Source organism: Aulonocara stuartgranti, assembly GCF_965226115.1.
Source record: "Aulonocara stuartgranti genome assembly, chromosome: 2".
Taxonomy (NCBI): domain Eukaryota; kingdom Metazoa; phylum Chordata; class Actinopteri; order Cichliformes; family Cichlidae; genus Aulonocara; species Aulonocara stuartgranti.
In genome coordinates, this window is record NC_138940.1 from 36,022,801 (window position 1) to 36,041,708 (window position 18,908).

The following is an 18,908-nucleotide window of genomic DNA, read 5'->3' on the forward strand; positions in this document are numbered from 1 at the left end:
GTTTGAACTCTAAAAGCTAAATGGTCTTTGGATGGTCTGAACTGTATTTTATATTTAATGGTTTTCCTTAAGAATTACTGTATTTCAAACTGAAGTGGGGAACTTTGGATTTTTGAATTGTACACCGCATGTTTTGAGAGTCTGAAGGTTCATACCCCATTTATCAAAATAACTACTGGCTGCATGGGGGGTAATTTAAATGATAAATATGCAGCAGACTGGAAATTCTGCTTAAACCACCGGTCCTTTGCTTCCTCTCTTACCACTGAAATTGGTGGGTAGCCTGTACCTTAAGTGGTCCCATTTGGCGATGTGAGAAACTGCAGCTTCTCTTTGTGGTTTGTTTGTGTCCTAGAAATTGAAAACCATAGTGGTGCACACTAACCTAGAACATGATAAGCATCAGGGGTTTTACTGGTGATGAATCTTGGTGTTTTTACACCTGTTAAAGTAACCATCATTACATTAAGGAAATTCAGTTTTTAGGACTTATTCCCGAAGGTGTTTCCTTATGACCACTTAAAATGTTTTGAAAATATACCTCATGGTGGGATAATGTAACTCATACACGTAGAACCTCGGCACCTTCATCTTTAAACCACTAAGCCTGTGGTTCATTAGTCTGGATGTTTCAGTGTAATGTGTGCGTGTCCTTTAAATGTAACTCGTTCCTGATGTGAGGTTGATGCAAGAAAAACTGAGAAGAGTATAAATGTTTCAGATTAAATATTAGTTTCATTTCACAATCTATTTACATCAATAAATACAACATTTTACTAATCAATACAAAAACAAAAATAACTAAAAAAAAAATATCTGGTGTAATAAATTATGTCTCTCAAATCCAAACTAATCCACGAAGATGTTTGAGCCAGCCAATTCAAAAGTGTTTTTGTAGATAAATCCACGAGATCCCATTCTTCAGCTTTTTTCTATTCATGTGTCCATGTATGAGTCTTATAGTTTGTATATCCCAAAGCTTGTTGCGCCTTCTTCATAGTCCACCAGTGAGAGGTCTTGTACCCAGAGACTCAGTTGGTTTCCTTTCTCCAGTAGGATCAGATCTCCCTGAGCGGCTGTGCACATGTGAGGATTCTTTGTGCTCTCCAGGTAGCAGTAGGCCTTCATTACATCCTCACTTTCATCTGCCTCGTTCTTCCTCAGCTTGACCTTGCTGGCTAGTGGGATCGTAGAATCGCCCTTGGAGAAGGTCACTCTGGAGTAGACGTAGTAAAAACCAGTCTCTGGAATAGTCAGCCAAATCTGTTCATAATAGTTGATGCCTCTAAGAACAGAGTGCATCGTGTCCCACTGAAGACAACCCGCTGGAGAGATAAAGAAGTTTAATTAAACACTCATTAATAGATTTTTGATAACTTGTCACTGCATTTTTTTATTTGAAAGAAAAAAATGGGTAATATTCTTACGTGTTTTCTTTCCTTCAGCTCGCTTAACTGCCATGCGTGCTAAGGCTTTATAGAAGGTGTCCTGTTTGTCCATTTCCTGCTTTTGAGATGAGGGCAATCCATCTTAGAAAAAGAGAGAACAAATTTTTAAAGAAATTAATGCCATTACATCTTTTTATTTTCTATTTAATATATAAAATTTATTGATTGAACTGAATATACCTCTATCTTCTGCTGAGAAATGTTTTTCCTGTAGGGAAGAAAAAAGTAGAACATCAGAAATGGGTAAAAGAACTTACTGAAGGGAGGTTTTCATAAGCACACCTCGCCAGCATTTCCTATCTTTTAAATGCAGTCAAATTAGCCAGGTAAAACTACACACAGCATAAAAAATGTGTGAACCAAAAGATCTAACCAATTCTGCATACTTAACTTCCCTGTTTTAAAATAAAGCTGAATTATTTTAGTATATAGTCATGTTAAAATGTAATAAGAAGAAAACAGAATTTTGAGTTTAACTGTTAATTTTGGTTTTGTTTAAGCTGTCAGTTTTATACAATGGGTCCAAAGTGAATGAGAAAAAAAATGATTTACCATATGTTCATGGTAGTACAGGTAGAAGAATCCTGCAAGTGAAAGCAATAAATGCAGCGCCACTACGCCAACCAAGAACCGGACGAGAACCTTGTTGTGGCCCTGCGATGGAAGTGAAGCTGGGATGAGGACCGGCTGGGACCTGCTGCGTGGAGGCACCGGTGGTGGAGCCAGGCTGGTCTGGTAAGTGTTGATCATGATAGAGCGGAGCGGTGACAGCTGCAGAGGCCTGACGTCCGTGACATCCCATGCGCTTTTGAACTGCTCCTCTCTCAAGCATCTGAGTTTATGTCTGACTACTTCCTGGAAGGTCTCAGTACTTTGACATGCAGATGTCTTTGCAATGTCACTTGGTGAATACATGTGGTGTGCATGTTGGTTTAAAAAAAAAAAACCCTCACTGCATTTTCCTTTGTGTCAGCTATAGCATGTCTATAATGCTGCACATTGTAATGTGATTGTTATGTGAACCTGTGCACTTAGCTGGCACTACTTTCACTTTTTTGGCCCACAAAACCAAATCCCCATAAACTGTTTCAATTTTGTATATAAGCTGTTATAACATTAAAAGGTATTTTAAAGTACTTGTATATCACATGGCACACACACATAGTCACACAGAGACACAAAGATCTATATTAAGAGTTCAGTAGTATTTTCACACCATTTATTTTCACATCTTTCTCGCAGACTATATCTGGAAATTATCTGGTCAGCCTAAATGTCAGAAGCAGACAAACGTAACACTATATCTAAGGCATTATGTATACTGAGCTACTCCTTCAAAAGACTAGTGCTATTGTTCACCGGAGTAAAGATTAAAGTTAGCTGTGTAACCACAGGATCATCGTGGTTAATTTTGGTTAATTTTTAACCTCAACCTAACTTTAATTCATGTTGACGAACTGAATGCACAGACCAAACTCAAACTTAGTCTAATCTGTTGAGAGTTTACTGGCTACAGTTCACACCATGGCGTGTCCATTTAGATATACAACACTGTTAACGACCGCAGGATAAGTGAAATGTGCTTAGTTGTGGTAGCGGATTTGTCTGGAATGAGACCAACCATTGACTCTTTTTTTTTTTTTTTTAGCCCACACATGTTGGTTAAGCTAAAGTGAAAACTGTTTAATGTGGGGTTCATACAGTTGCTTACAGAGTTCTGCATACAGCACAGTGCAGCGTGTCCCTGTGTAAGTCGCTATTAGACAGTGAATGTTTCATCTCCAAAACAAGTGGCTGGAAATATACAATAAAGAGTTTTTACACCAACTACAATAAGTGATCGTGATTAAAAGCCTAATATGAGTTAAAGTTACCCAGGGACTTTTATCACAGTTTTATACACACTAATTATTTTCCATTTTGGACTCATGTAAATGTGAATAATATCAGGGGGAGGTTAAATTTGCCAGTGTGCGCAGTACAAGTGTTTCTTGATAAAAGCTGGATCTTTATTTCATAAAAAGACTGCAATTTAAAAAAAAAACTTAAAATAATAATAATAATAATATACAGTAATATACCATCTACAAAGTGTTACGATTATTTTTATGCAGCTGTCTAAACAAGAAATGTGTTCAATGTTTTAGAAATCCTTTACAACGGCCCACTGCCTCCTCTAGTGGTTCAAAAAATATTTTTAACTTTAAAATGATGTCAGTACAGAGTCTTCACATGTTTTTTGTGTGTCAACGGTCCGGAGGAAAAACTGAAGAAAATTGGAATATGATTTTATTTTGTGTAAAATTTTAAAGACATTCATTCACTCATGCACTCATATACACTGCTAGGACCAGGTTAGACCTCCTTTTACTATCGAAGTGCTTCAGTTATTTGAGGCGCAGCCTGCTCAGCTGATCCCGAATTACGCCAAGAAAATATCTCCCACATCACTATTTCACCAGCACAGGATTGATCCATGTGTTTGCTGTTTTTGCTAAATTATGACTCCGTCAACTGAATGTCGCAGCAGAAATCGAGACTCATCAGACCAGATGACAAGATTTTTCCAATCTTCTGTTGTACAGTTCTGTAGCCTTAGTTTCCTCTTCTTAGATGACAGCAGTGGCACCTTGTGTGATCTTCTACTGCTGAAGTCAATCTGCTGTAAGGTCCAATGTGCTGTGCATTTACAGATGCTCTTCTACTTTCTTTTGTTGTAATGATGGTTACTGGTACCTTCCTATCACCTTAAAGCAGTCTGACCATTCTCCTCTGACTTCTAATATCAACAAGGTATTTTAATACTCTCAGTCAGTCATTTGAAAAAAACAACTTTTTTATGGAGTGTAGTGAACATAAACTACATGTCGGCTGCAGAGCACAGTGTTTCTGGGGCCGCTGGGGATCTGGACTTGTGGGGAGCTGAGGGAAGCTTTCCTATGGACATGGAAATATTCTGACAACTGTGTCCTCGGAGTTCGGTGCTCTTCTCCTTGTACAATCTCAGGTTCTCCTTTGCACTTCATGAAGGCCAAAACACATCTATAAAACTGTGCAAAAGTATAGTGGAGAATGGAATAGAATGGTCAGTCGCAATAAGTAGTGATTTGCAGATCAAAGGACATGTCGAGCGCTCAGTTTAACACTGGTAAATCTCCCTGGAAAGTTCAGTTCATTATATTTAGGATACATTTAACCACGGTTTACATTTAACCCTTGAAAACTAGACCCTAAAATGAAGTATTGTGTAAGTTCGTGCAACATCGTCATATAATCAGTTTGACAAAGGATCGACCTACTTTACAATAAATGACACCCCTGTATTATCTATGTTATCTATTATGGGATAATCAGAATCATGGCATTGAAATAAAAAAGTAGTAACGAAAATGCTTTTCAATTAATGGTTCTGAATTTAATATCTTAAAAAGATTCTCTTCAGGAGTCTCATTAGAAACACTGAAAACATATATCATCTTGGGTGCTGCAGAAACTGAACTGCAGTTAAAACTATTGTGTTCAACTGTGTCAGTGACACAATGCCACTCCATTTTTATAACAAACTGGTCTAGACAAGATACTTTTAGTATATTGTATGCAGTGATATTTGAAATACAGACATTTCTCAGCAGTCCTATCAGTCTATCAGTTATGTCCTCACTCTCACCTGTTTGTTGAAGAAAACATAGATAACAGGGTTGACAACAGTGCTGAACTTGGCCAGGATGGAAGGAATCACACTAGTGATGGGAGTCACCTGCCCCGACCCACCAAAGGTGGCCATCAGTGCCACGATGCCATAGGGCATCCAGCACAGCATGTAGCAGGACACCATAGAGAAAACCATCAGCGAAATGTGGCGTTCTCTGCGCTGAGCTGCCAGAAGATTGATCTTTCCCACCTGGAGATGTGAGAGAGAAGGAGAATAAGAGGTATAGATGTAAAGACACCAGAAAATTCATGTGTTTTGCTTGTGTCTCTAAGAATCTTAGGCTTTTTCAGGTCCACTAATAGGCTTTTCGTGCCTCTTGCATATGCTCTTTTATTTCAGTCCCAACACATTTTATTTTGTGTGAATAATTTGCTTACATAAGCTATCTATCAACTGATTACTAAAATCCACACTTTGCGCTGCAGTATGTAGCATTTAAAAATCTGTGTCTTTGGTGCCCTCATGTGGTATTATGAAGAGTTGACAGTACACAGGTGATTTCCTACTCAAGTGAAGAATAAATCTTCACTGAAAGTGTTTTTTTAAAATCCAAATATACGGTATAATATAAACATTAATAACAAGTCAACAAGAACCGTTACTTGAACCAGCTCCACTTCTTAAAAGCAGCGAAGTGAAGTTTAAAGCGCACAGCAAGTTAGTGAGCTGTAAGTGATGGTTGTATTGCTCACAAAAATTAAAATATCAATTTTAAAGGATATTTCATAAAAACAAAATGAATACACTCAGAAAATAGTATGCATATGAAAAGATATCAAGGATACTTTGTTTCCAGTATATTGGTCAGACTTCAAGAGGATCAGTGAGGATCCCATGATCCCCATAATATCATAATATAATATTAATTATATGTGTTTGATTTGTTCAAAAATAGTATCAATTTAACCCTTAGCTATAGTTGAAGCCCAACAGATAGTTTTGGGAGATATCATAAATATATAAATTTATAATTTCTATGATTTTTTAACTTTTTAATATATTTTTTATGAGATGCTTTGACCACATTATGCGTGTTAACGTTGCATGGTTTGTCCACCTCAGGGCGCTCTGTAACTTCCTTGTTGGCACGTGTGTGTAAAATGCCACAAACACTATAGTGGACAAAGCATAAATGAGCAAATAAATACATACAGCAAATGTTAGAGGAACCTGTTTGTGTTGTGTATGTCTGAAAGAGAAAAAAAAGACTGAAATTTTGGAATACCAAATTGTTACATGTCCAAATATCAGTATAGGTATTAGTCTTAAAAATCCTAAATCAATCAGATTCTAGGTATAATGACAACTGCTGGATCAGCAGAATATGTCCGATGTGTGATAATCAGAAGGGGCTAAAAACAGATGCCATGTTTTTAGATCTTGGTCAGAAGCAGTATGACCACATTACATGCCCAGATACGTTTCATCACATTTGTTTTTGTTTTGTTTTGTTTTTCAGATAAATCATAAAGCAAGTGGTTACAGCAGCATCTCACCGGTCAGTATTGATTTCATGTGCCCACCTCCGTATCAAATTACCACCGTGATGCTTGTCATGGTGATTTATGAATAAATGAGCATGTCTGGCTTGTGAAAGAGGCCTCACAGAAAAGAAAATCTACCCCATCTGTCAAATTACTGCTTATCTCTCATACACTCAATTACACCTCTTGCTATATAGGATTAGATCATGGCCCTCACTGCTCTGTCTGAACAAACCTCCCTCATGTAATAACTGTGGTCACTTCTGCATGACTGACCTTCTATTCTCCGTTCTCTCTCCTAAATCGAGCTACCTGCTGATTATGATGGTGAAATGGTTTTCCCTGCTGCCTGCCACAGTTTGATTTGTCTTTGTATCTCTATGTGCTTCTCTTTTATCTTCTCCTTTCCCTTACCTCTCATGCAGTGGGAATAGATGATCATCTCACCCTGAGTTCTTCTTTGTCACTTTTGCTTGCTCATACTCAGAAGGTTGTTGTTGTTTTTTCCTCTAATGCCGACACTATGACTCTGTTTACCTTGATATATAAGGAAACTATTGTTATGAACTTGGTCTCTGTATATAAAAAAATGAATTGAATTCCATTCCTTTGGGACTGAACTACAACATAAAATATGTTGATGCAACATGACTTCTCGCTCTTTAAATGGGATGCTGTTAGTTAAGAATATAGAAAAGACACAGGTTTGACCCACACCGACAGTGCTGATGCATATGGCGCTTCTCTTTCTGATCTGTTGGTTCAAGTTTTGAGAAGCCAGGAGACGGTTCCTCAGACAGATTGCCAACTCTCTAAAAATAGCTGATGGTTGGGCTCTGAGTTGATGCAGCTGAGCCCCAGTTCGCTGCTACAGTGATCAAGTCTGCAAAGCCGCTTTCTGCTCAGCCTCTTGGGTGCATCAAGCTTAAAAAACGGAAGTGCTTATATAATGACAGGTATCCAATAGCAACAAGTTGGTACCATGATCTACAAAAACCTTCTAGAGCATTTGGTGATAGAAGCAGTACAAGCAAGGAGTGGGAAGAACCCAACACTAACAAGAAACTCTTAATTACCAGTTATTTATCTATATGTATCCATAACAAAGATGGTGATACGGTGACCTAAAGGCATGGGTCGCTATAAACTGGGCTTGGTTTTACTGTCCTTAAGACAGTAAAGACAAAGACAGATTCAACCCAACACTTGCCCCTTATACATGGTCCCTTCTTTCTCCTCATTGATGAATTGCTAGCTTATCCAACTTGATTTTCCTTGGAATTACCTCAAAAACCCATGATCAAATTTTAATAGAACTCAGCCTCTTGTTAACCTCTAAAATCCGACCTTATGTCACAAGAATTCCAGTATTCAAGATCTTAGTCCTTCAGGGTAGTTACTGTGAAAAAATAGACAAAATGTGGTAGACATAAGCAAAAGCAGATTTCACACTCGTGTAAATTTCGATGAATGTAATTTGAACTCTGTTCTGCCATCTGCTTTCGGATTCGTTATCTTATAAATCATAAAATTCTGATGAATATACAGATGACTTATGATTTACTTACACATAAATAAACAACTAAAAATGACATGGTAGCACTGTACGTGGTTGCATGGTTTTCTCTTTGTCTTGTGTGATCGTCCCAAAAGATGTGGTGAAACTCTTCATGTATCTCTGAACTCACCCTCCTAATGGCCATCAGGATTCTTCCATAAGAATATAGCATGAGCAGAAGGGGCAGCAGCAGACAGAAGATGAAGAGACACAACACATACAAGATGCTGGAGGGTGAGCGGAGGTGCCACTGGACGGAGCAAGTGGTACCAGGACCCTCTGGTCCATAGCTGCTCCAACCGAGGAGGGGAGGCAATGTCCAAAAGAGAGAGTAGAACCAAGAGCCTCCAACAAACAGCCAGGCCTTTCTGAAGTCTGAGACATCAACCTGAGAGGAATGGAGAACGGTGGTGTAGCGCTCATACGATAGAAGAGACAAGGACACAAGGGACACAATCCCTGTTGAAGCAGGAGTGGAGAAATGAAAAGAGTACTTTAGATTTAATCATCAGAGGCCACTTGCCCTTGCAGCACCTCAGGCTGGTTAAAGCTTTTACGATCCCTTCATAAAGCCACATTTTGCATGTTGTAGAGTCTATAATGATGGTACTGTCCATAATTGTGGAGAAAAGTAGGTTATTGGCTTTATGTAAAGCAGCTGTATAAAAGATTATATATTTTATATTATACTTAAAAAGGAGAAAGTAAATGCAACCCCAGCAGCAAAGGGGGGAAAGTATTTCTTAAGACACAGGTGTTCCTGTATTTTCCTATAGAGTTCTTTAACTTAATTAAAGTCAAGCTAATTAACAAAGATCTGTTTCCCCCTGTAATTATTAATTTCGTTTGAAAGCCTTAAAACTCAGAGGTTTGAAGTGCTTCTAATTTAAGTTTATTACATTTTTATGTTTCTAGAATAAATGACATCATTTACTCTGCTCTCCCACTACTTCTGAAACGAGACACCGCGGTCATAATTATTTGAGTTTAAAGGGTAAACAGGGAAAAATACTACTCCTCATGCAGTTACTCACCAAAGAGGGAATTGGCAAATCCATACCACTTACAGCCGTACTCTCCAATTAGCCACCTCCCGTGCAGGCTGGCAGCAAAACTGAACGGTGTCCCGAAAACGCACACGAGAATGTCACTTAGGCTGATGTTCAACAGGATGAGATTGATGGGCGTCCAGAGGGACCGAAACTTTGCGAAAATGAGCAGAATGAGAAAGTTGCTGAGGATTCCTGCCACTAAAATAAAGCCGAGGCATACTGCCACCACCGTATGGCCGGTCCGGCTCAGCCCACCGGGGCTGTGGGGCACCGTGGAGCCCCAAAGCGCTTTGTCTGTATTGATGCTGGAGCTGGAGAGGGAGCTGTCAGTGGTACTGAAATTCCAGTCGACCATGGCAGTGACACCGGAGATAAAGGCTGACGAACAGCTGGACACACACAAGATAACAAAGTCCCGGTGGACCGCAGCTTTACGCGCAGTGGGAGCTGGTGTAACACAAGTATGAGAGTGTGAAGAGACCTAAGACGTGCAATTCTTGCACTCCAATATATGCAACTACCCCCATTCTCTCCCTCTGCCACACAGACTGTTTGTTGTTGTTGTTTTTTCTTTCTTTCTAAGAGTCTCCCTAGTTTAATATAATCAGCCCTTTTGGTTAACATTGCCTGTTTAAATGGAATAAATCACCCAAAGTTACAGCTCCCCAGTCGCAATCACAATGCCTTTTAGGACGCTGTGCTGAGCTTGTGAAACGTGATTCAGACTCGCGTAATTACCCGTATTTCCATTGGGTTTGATCGTTTTTCATGGCGGATATAAATGATTGTCCAAAATAACGTTCTAATTTTATGGACAGCTTGGAATAAATTGCTTTGGCGTTCCGCTCCAGGAAACCAGACTTTGTTGCACGATTTTGCTAAGCTGTGCGTTTCGTATTCATTGTTGCTTCCTGTGCCAGACTTCTGCAAACTGTAGGGCACACAGAAAGTCGCCACAAAGAAAGTTTCACACTTGTTCAGCATTTTCTTTTTGCACCTTCCTTTACCAGTTCAATAATACCTTCTGACCATCCTAGCGCACCCCATTTAAATCCCATTAATCGATGTCAAATGCTCTCACCGACTCTCTGTAATCCCGTGCCTCACAGTATCCTTTGAATTTACTATCGACCTGAAACTATATAATTTTTCTTTTAAAAGTGTGCTTTTAAAGGTCTTTTGTTGCAATCTGTTGCTAATGGTTTTAATGCTTTCAAAAGCATCACATGACTAAAAACATATATTTCTGTAAAGTGTAGAAATAAATGTATATTTCAATTGATAAACAAATGTGTTAATGATGTTTACAAAGCAAATTATATTTACATTTCATTCATATGTTTACTTATCGAATGTTTGTACTTTTACTTGTGCACTTTCAAAACACTAATAATTGTGTATTGAATCTACCAAGTTGATTTTCCCTCATTTCCCTCAGGCTAGGATTTCCTGCCTTCTGATTGGTTAGGGAAGTCACATGGGGTCCGAACAAGGAACTTGTGTTGCGTTAAAGTGTGCCAAGAGTAAGTAAGAGATCTGAGAGTTATCTGTCTCCATCTTGCTGTTTTTAACAGTTCAGAGAGATTCAGAAGCACATAACGAACCTTCGTGTATAATTTCTATAGAGGAAATAACTGGTAACGAGCAAAAGCCGGTACCTAAGTACAGAAATAAACTTAAAACAATACAAAACATCTGGTATGTCATTCTATCTATATATGTTCTGGGGTCTGAAATGTGCAAAAACATCAGTATATGGTTTTTAAAGAAAACCTCCTGTGCTTCTTTCTAGCTACACATATTATTAGGTTACACAAAACAAGCTCTGCTGGATTCACAGTTCAAAATCATCCTTATTTATGCAATACTTGGCCTTCGTGCAGGTCCGTTTCTCCGGTCCCTCTTTCTTATGAGTCGTTTGTTCCTTGTAAGGTTATTTTAATTATACCCTGTATAAATTTAAACAACAGAAATGATCCAATGATCCTGTAGAGACAGCCACATTTCCATTCAAGGTCTCGAAAAACCCCAGTTTCAAAATACACGAAAAGGGTTGTTTTGTTGTGTTAACAGTGATTTAGTCATCATTAAACTGTTAAGAATTTGAAAATTGATGATTAATCTCGGAAGTCATGACACACCACTCTCCCCTACATAAGTTGCCTTTATAAGATAAAAGTATCGGTATTATTATTAGTATCGACAATACTGGCGATGTATTTACCCGGTATTGGATCGATACCAAAATGTGCAATAATGCACTGGACTAGTTTGAACAGTGGGTTTACAGGTAGAAGTGTATATTCTCTGATCATCCTGAATATAAACATGCATTTTAAAATCACGCTGTGTTTTTTAATAAACAGACAAAACACATTAAAATAATGCGTTAAATACAATGATTAACATTTTTATCTGATGCTGCCTGGTGTGTGTGTGTGACAGTGTGCATGTTTACATGCTGAGAAGAGAGCTGCAAGTGTTAAAAAAAAAACAGCACACCTAAGTGAAATCACAACTGACATCTGACTGATACATATCATTCAGCCACCATCACGCAGGGTAAATCTCAAATGCTGCAGGTCACTGGTTCCATTAGCTCGCATGCAGCAACCGTAAACTCCTTATGCCCCTCTTCTCTGCAACTCTGCAATCAGCATCACGGGCTTGTCGAAAGCTCAGTGGGCAGTAATCACTTCAGAGCCAATTGCCTTACCAACACCGGCCCCCAAACATAGGCCTTAGATTGGCCTGATTATGCTCGATACAAGAGAAAAAGGAGGATTACGGTTTCAAGCCTGCATGGTTTCTGAATCCACGCCGACCCCCTGGTGAGGCACAAATTGTCTGCTCTTCCCCCTTCACACCTGCTGCCAATCTTCTTTCTGCAGTGTTTTTAAAGATACCAGAAAGATCCTTAAATTGTTAACAAGAAGCCCTTCCAATCTGAACCTCTATAGTTCTTTTCACACCTGCTTCTTGTTTTTAAGAGACTGTCAGTCTTAAAAGAAAGTGAGCATTTAAGAATTCTCTTTGCACACTTCACTGTAATTGACTTGAAACACTGCAGAATTTTGTCAGTGTTGGAGACCAATATTTTTAATTTTCACATGAACTATATGTTCTTTAAATACCCCATACTGCATTGTGAGCAAACAACATCTTTACAGTAGAACATTTTCCCATCTGTTTTATATTGCAAAACAAATATAAATCTTATATAAATCTAAAGCTTATAAAACCTTAAGTTCTTTATAACTGTCAGTAATCTAACCTGATTTCTTAAATGTTACATATTACCCACTATATTTAAGGTAACTCCATATGAATATATCACATCTCAAATGTGTGTTGTATCTCTCAATGCACAGCCAATTAACAGGTCTGGAAGCTGTTTTATAGAGAGACAAGTACATTTAGAGTTAACTGCACCTTGTGGTAGCTTAGATGGGATTTATCCAAACATTTTTAATTTCATGCAGTCAAAAATCAATTTCATTTGCATATTGAAATTTAGAAAAAAAACCTGTATAGTGAACACATCGAAATCAACTGACAGAAGCTTAGCATTATAATGGTGTTACACAGTGTGAAAATAAAAAAGTCGTCATTATGCAATACTTTATACTTACTATGTGGTTTACAAACTTTGCCTGGAGCTGAAAGTAGTATGCGTGGAAGTTGTGAATACCGGCTGGTTCTGCTCACACAGTATTCTTTGCTTCCACCCAATGTGATTCTATCAATTTCCATAAGCAGGCAGGTTTGCTCGCCTACAGACCCCCGTAAGGCTGCTTTTACAGCTCAACCGCCGTAAACAAGTTTATTATGTGCTTATTTTCTAGTGATAGCTGCAACATGTTCCTGCTCTATGAATGTTAAATGTCACATAAAGGTGTTGGCCAGTAGCTTTAATTATAAGATGTTAGACCTCTGAGTACAGACACCTGAAAGTTACCTCATCCTCCAATACCTGCACCTGGTTGTGCCTGTTGGAACAGTGCCCAGAAGGCCCATTTGGTAACCCATTCATGCTGTATTGAAGTAGCAGATGGAAAGAAACTAATAATAACTCAGCATCATCATTAGACCAGCCTCATAATGTGGAGACAGCTCGTCCTCCATCTGTGACCATGAAAAATGTCAACAGTTAAATATACTGTCATCTCTATTAGAAAAACCAGTTGGTGAGCTGACACTAAACATATTCCACTCAGAGTTATCATGTGCTGCATATAAATAACAGTGTTTTCAAAGAAACATATTTAGTCTATATGGAAACGGATGTAAAACGGCAGCAGTAATGCTGAACTTATCGCTGAAAATGGTCAAAAGTCAAATTAAAGCTCTCAGAAAATGACACATGACGCATATAAAAGTTCTTTTTTTAAAGTCAAAATTCGCACAATAGGATGACAAAATAAGTAAGAAACTAAAACATCCTCATCCATCCTACTCCAGTGCACCGTGACAAAAAGATGTCATTATTATAAATGTGATGATTCCTGCCATACTACCCTGCTGTGAAGATTAATGTGAAACTCATCTCTTTTTGACACTTTCTGCTGATACATGATTTCAAGAACACAGTGAATTGTGAAAGGCAGTCTGATTTAGCTCTAATTCGGCGCTTATTCTGCAGACTTCACACAGGAGTGGATCTCTCTTCAGTAATAAAATAGCAGCAGATTTACGTTTGTATTGAATGTGGGTTTAACTTTGGATGACAATTATTCATGTCATTGTTATTAATAATGAAATCTCTGTGGTATCCATAATGACTTTTCACTGTATGTAAGGCAGTATGAAATGAAACCTTTGTTGTCTCACTTATTTATTTATTAAGAAGCACAATGACTGTAAATGGTTTCTGACCTTCTTTCATTCCTTCTGGTTTTGTCAGACCATGCCACTCCGACCTGCAGGCCTTTTCTGCTCAAATAAGTTTCCCTGCTCTCCACTCACAGTTATTTTTTCATACCTGAGGTGTTCTTGCACTAAACTGATAAATAAAAGGAATTTATGTAAAAATGTATAATTTCTAAAACATTAAAGAAAAATCTAAGAAAACCAAAAATCTTGGCCTGCATACCTGGAACTATATGTAGATATGTATACTATACTTTGAATTTTAGGCAGACAGGCTACTGGGGACCCTAAAGAAACATGCACCTTCCTCGAGGAACATACACATAGCACCCCACTGGTGATATATTTTTGCCTTTGGCCTCATTTTACATTTCCATCCATCTGTAAATGCTAAAAAAAAAAGGTCTTGCCATGACCTGCTCTAAATGTTTTTATTTTTTCTGTTTGTAATTTATTTGCCTGGTTTTTCTGAGTAAAAGTCTTTACATTTATTTATTGAGCCATGCTTTTGGTTTCATTTTTGATATTCGTGGCACTTCTCGTGGGGTTAGCACTGTTGCCTCACAGCAAGAAGGTCCTGAGTTCAATTCCACCATCAGGCCGGGGTCTTTTCTGTGGAGTTTGCATGTGACCCTGTGTGTGTGTGGGTTATCTCTGGGTACTCTGGCTTCCTCCCACAGTCCAAAGACATGCAGTTAGTGGGGACAGGTTAACTGGAAACTGTAAATTGCCCATAGGTGTGAGTGCGAATGGTTGTCTGTGTCTATGTGTTAGCCCTGCGACAGACTGGTGACCTGTGCAGGGTGCACCCTGCCTCTCGCACCGAGACAGCTGGGATAGGCTCCAGTCCCCCCACAGCCCTCATAAGGATAAAGGGGATGGATGGATAATACTTTTTGTGATATGAACTAATGTTTAAGTAAATCAGAAGCAGCAGTTGAAGAAATATTCACATCATTTATTAAAGTACAAGTAGCTGTAGTAGTTGTAATTAAAAGTCATACAACTTATATTTAAGTAAAACAACACAAATATAATAACAAATGTTCTTTAAAGAATCAAAGTTTAAGTTCATTATTTGGGTAAATGCTCTTGCAAAAGCCATAAAACATGCCAAAAGGTGTCAGCATTGTTCATTTTACACAATTATCTGTTGCATGATCGTTATTTTTCAAACCAGAATGAAAATATTATGTCTGTTTAACATTGGATGATATCTGAGAGTTTTATTTGTCTACTGTGTAAATCTGATTTCTTGTTACACCATCAGACACCTTACCTTGACAGTATTACAGAAAATATGTAATTATTACAGTACATTATCCTTCATTCGTCTGTTCCTATGTACATAAAATATTTTCACTTCAACTAAAGGTCCAATCCAAACAAACTTTAATTGATTAATTAGAAGTTATGTCAAAATCTTACATTTACAACATGTTCATTCTTAATACTGGCCTATTTACTGAAGTATGCCCGCAAACAAATGAAAGAGAAAGCCTTCATTCAACTCCACCACAAACAGAGCAGCAGCACATACAGTGCTCTGGAATGACGGACTTGAAGAACCAGTTTGTCAGAGACTGTTCTTTTTTAGAAAGATTATTCCAGTTACTACATGCTAAGGCACTGAGGTCATTTCGCACAGCTTTTTCCTCTCAGTTCGTTCTCAGATGATCCTTGCAGGCCCGTCGAACAAGTACAAACGGCTACAGAAAGACAGGTAGCTTTACAGAGCCACAGGTTCACAGAGTTCCCTTCAGTACCAGTGCAAGTCCTTCTTTTCCAGATGCCGTCCTGAAAAACGGAGGACAAATGCTTAGTTCTAAAGGATGTGCAAAATGAAGTATGTTCAGTAAAATGTTGCTGCAATATATAATGTGATAAATTTATATGTGTTTTATTTTTAACAGAGAAGCAATTTTTATAATAAAGTGCACAAAACTCTTAAGTGCTACAAGTAAGGAAGCTATAATATTAAGTGTCAGCTTTTTGGGGTTTAAAAAACTCCAAAAACAATTAGACTTTTGTAGTATAATAACCTCTATAATAATCTCTGGCACATCTGCAGACCTCCACAGTAGTCACCTTCTTAATAAATAATTCATATTAAATGTGGATCAGGTGTTCTGTTATGGGAATATAAAGCATGCTTCCTTTCCTGTGAATTCAACTGTATCAGAGATAATTTAAGAATACTAATGATACTGATTTAATGTGTTAACTTCATTTTTCTTGTTTTGTTTTGGCTGTCGCTTTTTTCTCGGTTATAAAATAGCCCAAATGCCATTCAAGCATGTAAGCTTTACATTTTAAGTTGAGGGACTGGGGGAAACTAGTGAAATGAAGTATTTTTACTTATATTCCTGAATACATGCCAAAATCCAAAATACTGGAACCTGTTAAAAAAGAATGGAACAGTGCAATTTGGAATAGATCATGAAAATAATGCAAAGATGCCACAAAACTGCACTGATCATAAAGAGACTTGAAATCTCCTTCTGAACCACAGAAGACAGTTTACAGCCATTATAATCATCTTAAATAAGTGAAAATCTTAAATCCTCTAATCAGAAAACATTAAGTATGTCAATTCAAAGTATTTAATTGCTCCTGTGAGTGCAGTAATTTTTAAGTTTTTAATTGGCTACTCTAACTAATTATTATTGCAACCTGTCTTTCTCTGAATTTACTTTTATACTTCCTTATATTTTTTTTTTTGAACCTCTTAGGGATTTTTTTTAACCTTATTCTAAGACAATTCTCTATCCAAGAAGGATTTCTATCATTTTCCTGTGTGTAAGCTTTTGTAAACATTCTGTATTACAGCTGCAGAATTACCAGGTTCAAAGCCTATAGCAGGGTCCACAGACTCTCTAAACCCTTGAGGTATTGTCCAGCTGGGAAGGAGCTCGGGCTTGGAACTGGAGGCAACTGGTCCCATTTCACCCCGGTCGCTGTGCAGTAGATTGAGGAGGGATGAGGCATACTGCTGACCAGTGAGACTTAACCCATCTGGGGACAGGGAGTATGCAATTGATGACAACCCTGGGCCCTCTCCTGCCCTGGTAGGGAATGTAGACCAGGAGCTAGAAGTATTGTTTGGAGTGGTGATGGTCAGCAGACGTGATGCAGGGGAGACCTGTGACATTGAGTAGGAGTCAATAGCAATGCCCTGACAAGCGCTTGCTGTGTCCTCTGTAGGGACAAAGACAGACAGTCAAAGAATGAAGATAAAACTGGCTGACTCTGCTGTTAGAGTGAGGCCATGTAGTGTTAAGTTTATACTCTCACCCAGTTTAATAGTTTTAGAGTGTTTCTTTGTCTTTATTGCTGATTCCTTAGCACTGTAATCTTTCTTGAGAGCACGGTTGAAGTGAGCATCCACCATGCTGTTAATGTCCCCCTGGAAGTATGTCAGGATGACGAAGTTGGAGTGCTGCTCCACGCTAACAGCGATCGGACTGTCTGTTCTGCTCTCCATGGGTCAGCTGTGACTGGTGAACAGATAATACATAATTTTGATTTATTTACAAACAAAAGGAACTCAAAACCTTATGAGCGTTTAGAGAATGAAAAAGCTTATATATGTTAGTATCATTGTAAAGCTTAAAAACCTATTTTCACTTTATTTATTTTATTACATTCACGTACATTATATACTTAACACTGACAGATATATTACATCCTATCTGCTCATTTTTTTTAAACCACAAGCACGCTTATTTAATATTAAGATCACAGAAATAAAAAGGCCAAAAGGTCCTCCTGCTGCCCTATGACTCACACCACGCACTGCTGTGATGATGATTAACATGTAAAAACATTCAACACAAATAGCAAGATTGTAAAGGACACCTAAATTTAAAATTTAAGGTTCATAAATGATAACAAGTAATGCACCAAAACAAAATCAATGCACTGAATGACAATAATAATATAAAAAAATTAAAACAAAAACACATATCACTTGATATGATACTTGGTAGTAAGAAATATATAAACTAAGCATGTGCAATCAAAAATGTCAAAATCAGGGGGCTGAAATGCTTAATAATGCATATGGGTTGTTAAAAAAAAAGTCAGTCAGTGTAGCTTAAAAGTATCAAAGATTGAGATAAACATACAGTATAAAAACCTCATTCAACCTGTTGTGAGAACAGGAAGAATAACTTCCATGTAAGAAGACTGAACTAATAAAAACGTTTCACTTGTATTTTTAGTAACTTCTTTCTCTTACCTGACCTGATGATGACCAAAGGTGAGCAAGGACTGCAACCTAGCATTGACTGGTTGATCAAAGTAATGATGAGCAGCAATTGGAAAAAAAAATGTCGTTTGGCTTTTGTCTATTTGATTCCAAGAACCAACGCCAGGCGTTTGGTCTTTTTCTTTTCTGCTTAAGACAAAACGTTCCCCTCGCAGAGCCTCTAAAGTTACTGGATGTGGTAGCCTGGGTGGGCGTGTGAGCACTCATGAACACACAGAGCTATGAACAGAATGCTATCGAGCAGGTTTCCTCAGAACCTGAACGACAAGCTATTAAAACATTATGCAGTCCAAGTTTCAAAACGGGTTTTGAGTTTAACTGTAGCTTGTAAGTGACCTGAGCTTTAGGTTTCCCAGTTAACACATCAGGCAGCAGAAAAATCTAACTTTAATTCATTTTTCAAATCATACCAGTGAATTTCATAGATCACTTAGATGGAGCTCTCTGCCCTCTAAAAATAAAAGCAAAATCTGTGTAAGTTTAGTTCGTGCTGCCATTTCGACTGTCAGAGAAAC

The 18,908-nt window shown here is 38.0% G+C and overlaps 3 protein-coding genes across 3 annotated transcripts; all 3 read right to left on the reverse strand.

Annotated features, from left to right (window-relative positions):
• Positions 1-687: 687 nt before the first annotated feature.
• On the reverse strand, positions 688-2,271 carry cd40lg (CD40 ligand). The gene is made up of 4 exons (XM_082504471.1): positions 2,001-2,271; positions 1,629-1,656; positions 1,428-1,529; positions 688-1,325 (listed from the first exon to the last, which is right to left on the reverse strand). Exons 1-4 carry the CDS (start codon positions 2,196-2,198, stop codon positions 958-960), a joined length of 696 nt encoding a protein of 231 aa, XP_082360597.1. The 5' UTR covers positions 2,199-2,271; the 3' UTR covers positions 688-957.
• Positions 2,272-4,285: 2,014 nt separating this feature from the next.
• Positions 4,286-10,515, reverse strand: tmtops3a (teleost multiple tissue opsin 3a; the record flags this gene model as incomplete). Its single annotated transcript, XM_082504462.1, has 4 exons — positions 9,237-10,515; positions 8,333-8,661; positions 5,116-5,349; positions 4,286-4,498 (listed from the first exon to the last, which is right to left on the reverse strand). The coding sequence occupies exons 1-4, from the start codon at positions 9,607-9,609 to the stop codon at positions 4,286-4,288; spliced, it is 1,149 nt and encodes a 382-aa protein (XP_082360588.1). The 5' UTR covers positions 9,610-10,515.
• Positions 10,516-15,060: 4,545 nt separating this feature from the next.
• On the reverse strand, positions 15,061-18,560 carry vgll1 (vestigial like family member 1). The gene is made up of 4 exons (XM_082504482.1): positions 18,364-18,560; positions 17,418-17,620; positions 16,965-17,321; positions 15,061-15,920 (listed from the first exon to the last, which is right to left on the reverse strand). Exons 2-4 carry the CDS (start codon positions 17,605-17,607, stop codon positions 15,883-15,885), a joined length of 585 nt encoding a protein of 194 aa, XP_082360608.1. The 5' UTR covers positions 17,608-17,620; positions 18,364-18,560; the 3' UTR covers positions 15,061-15,882.
• Between the last annotated feature and the right edge of the window lie 348 nt (positions 18,561-18,908).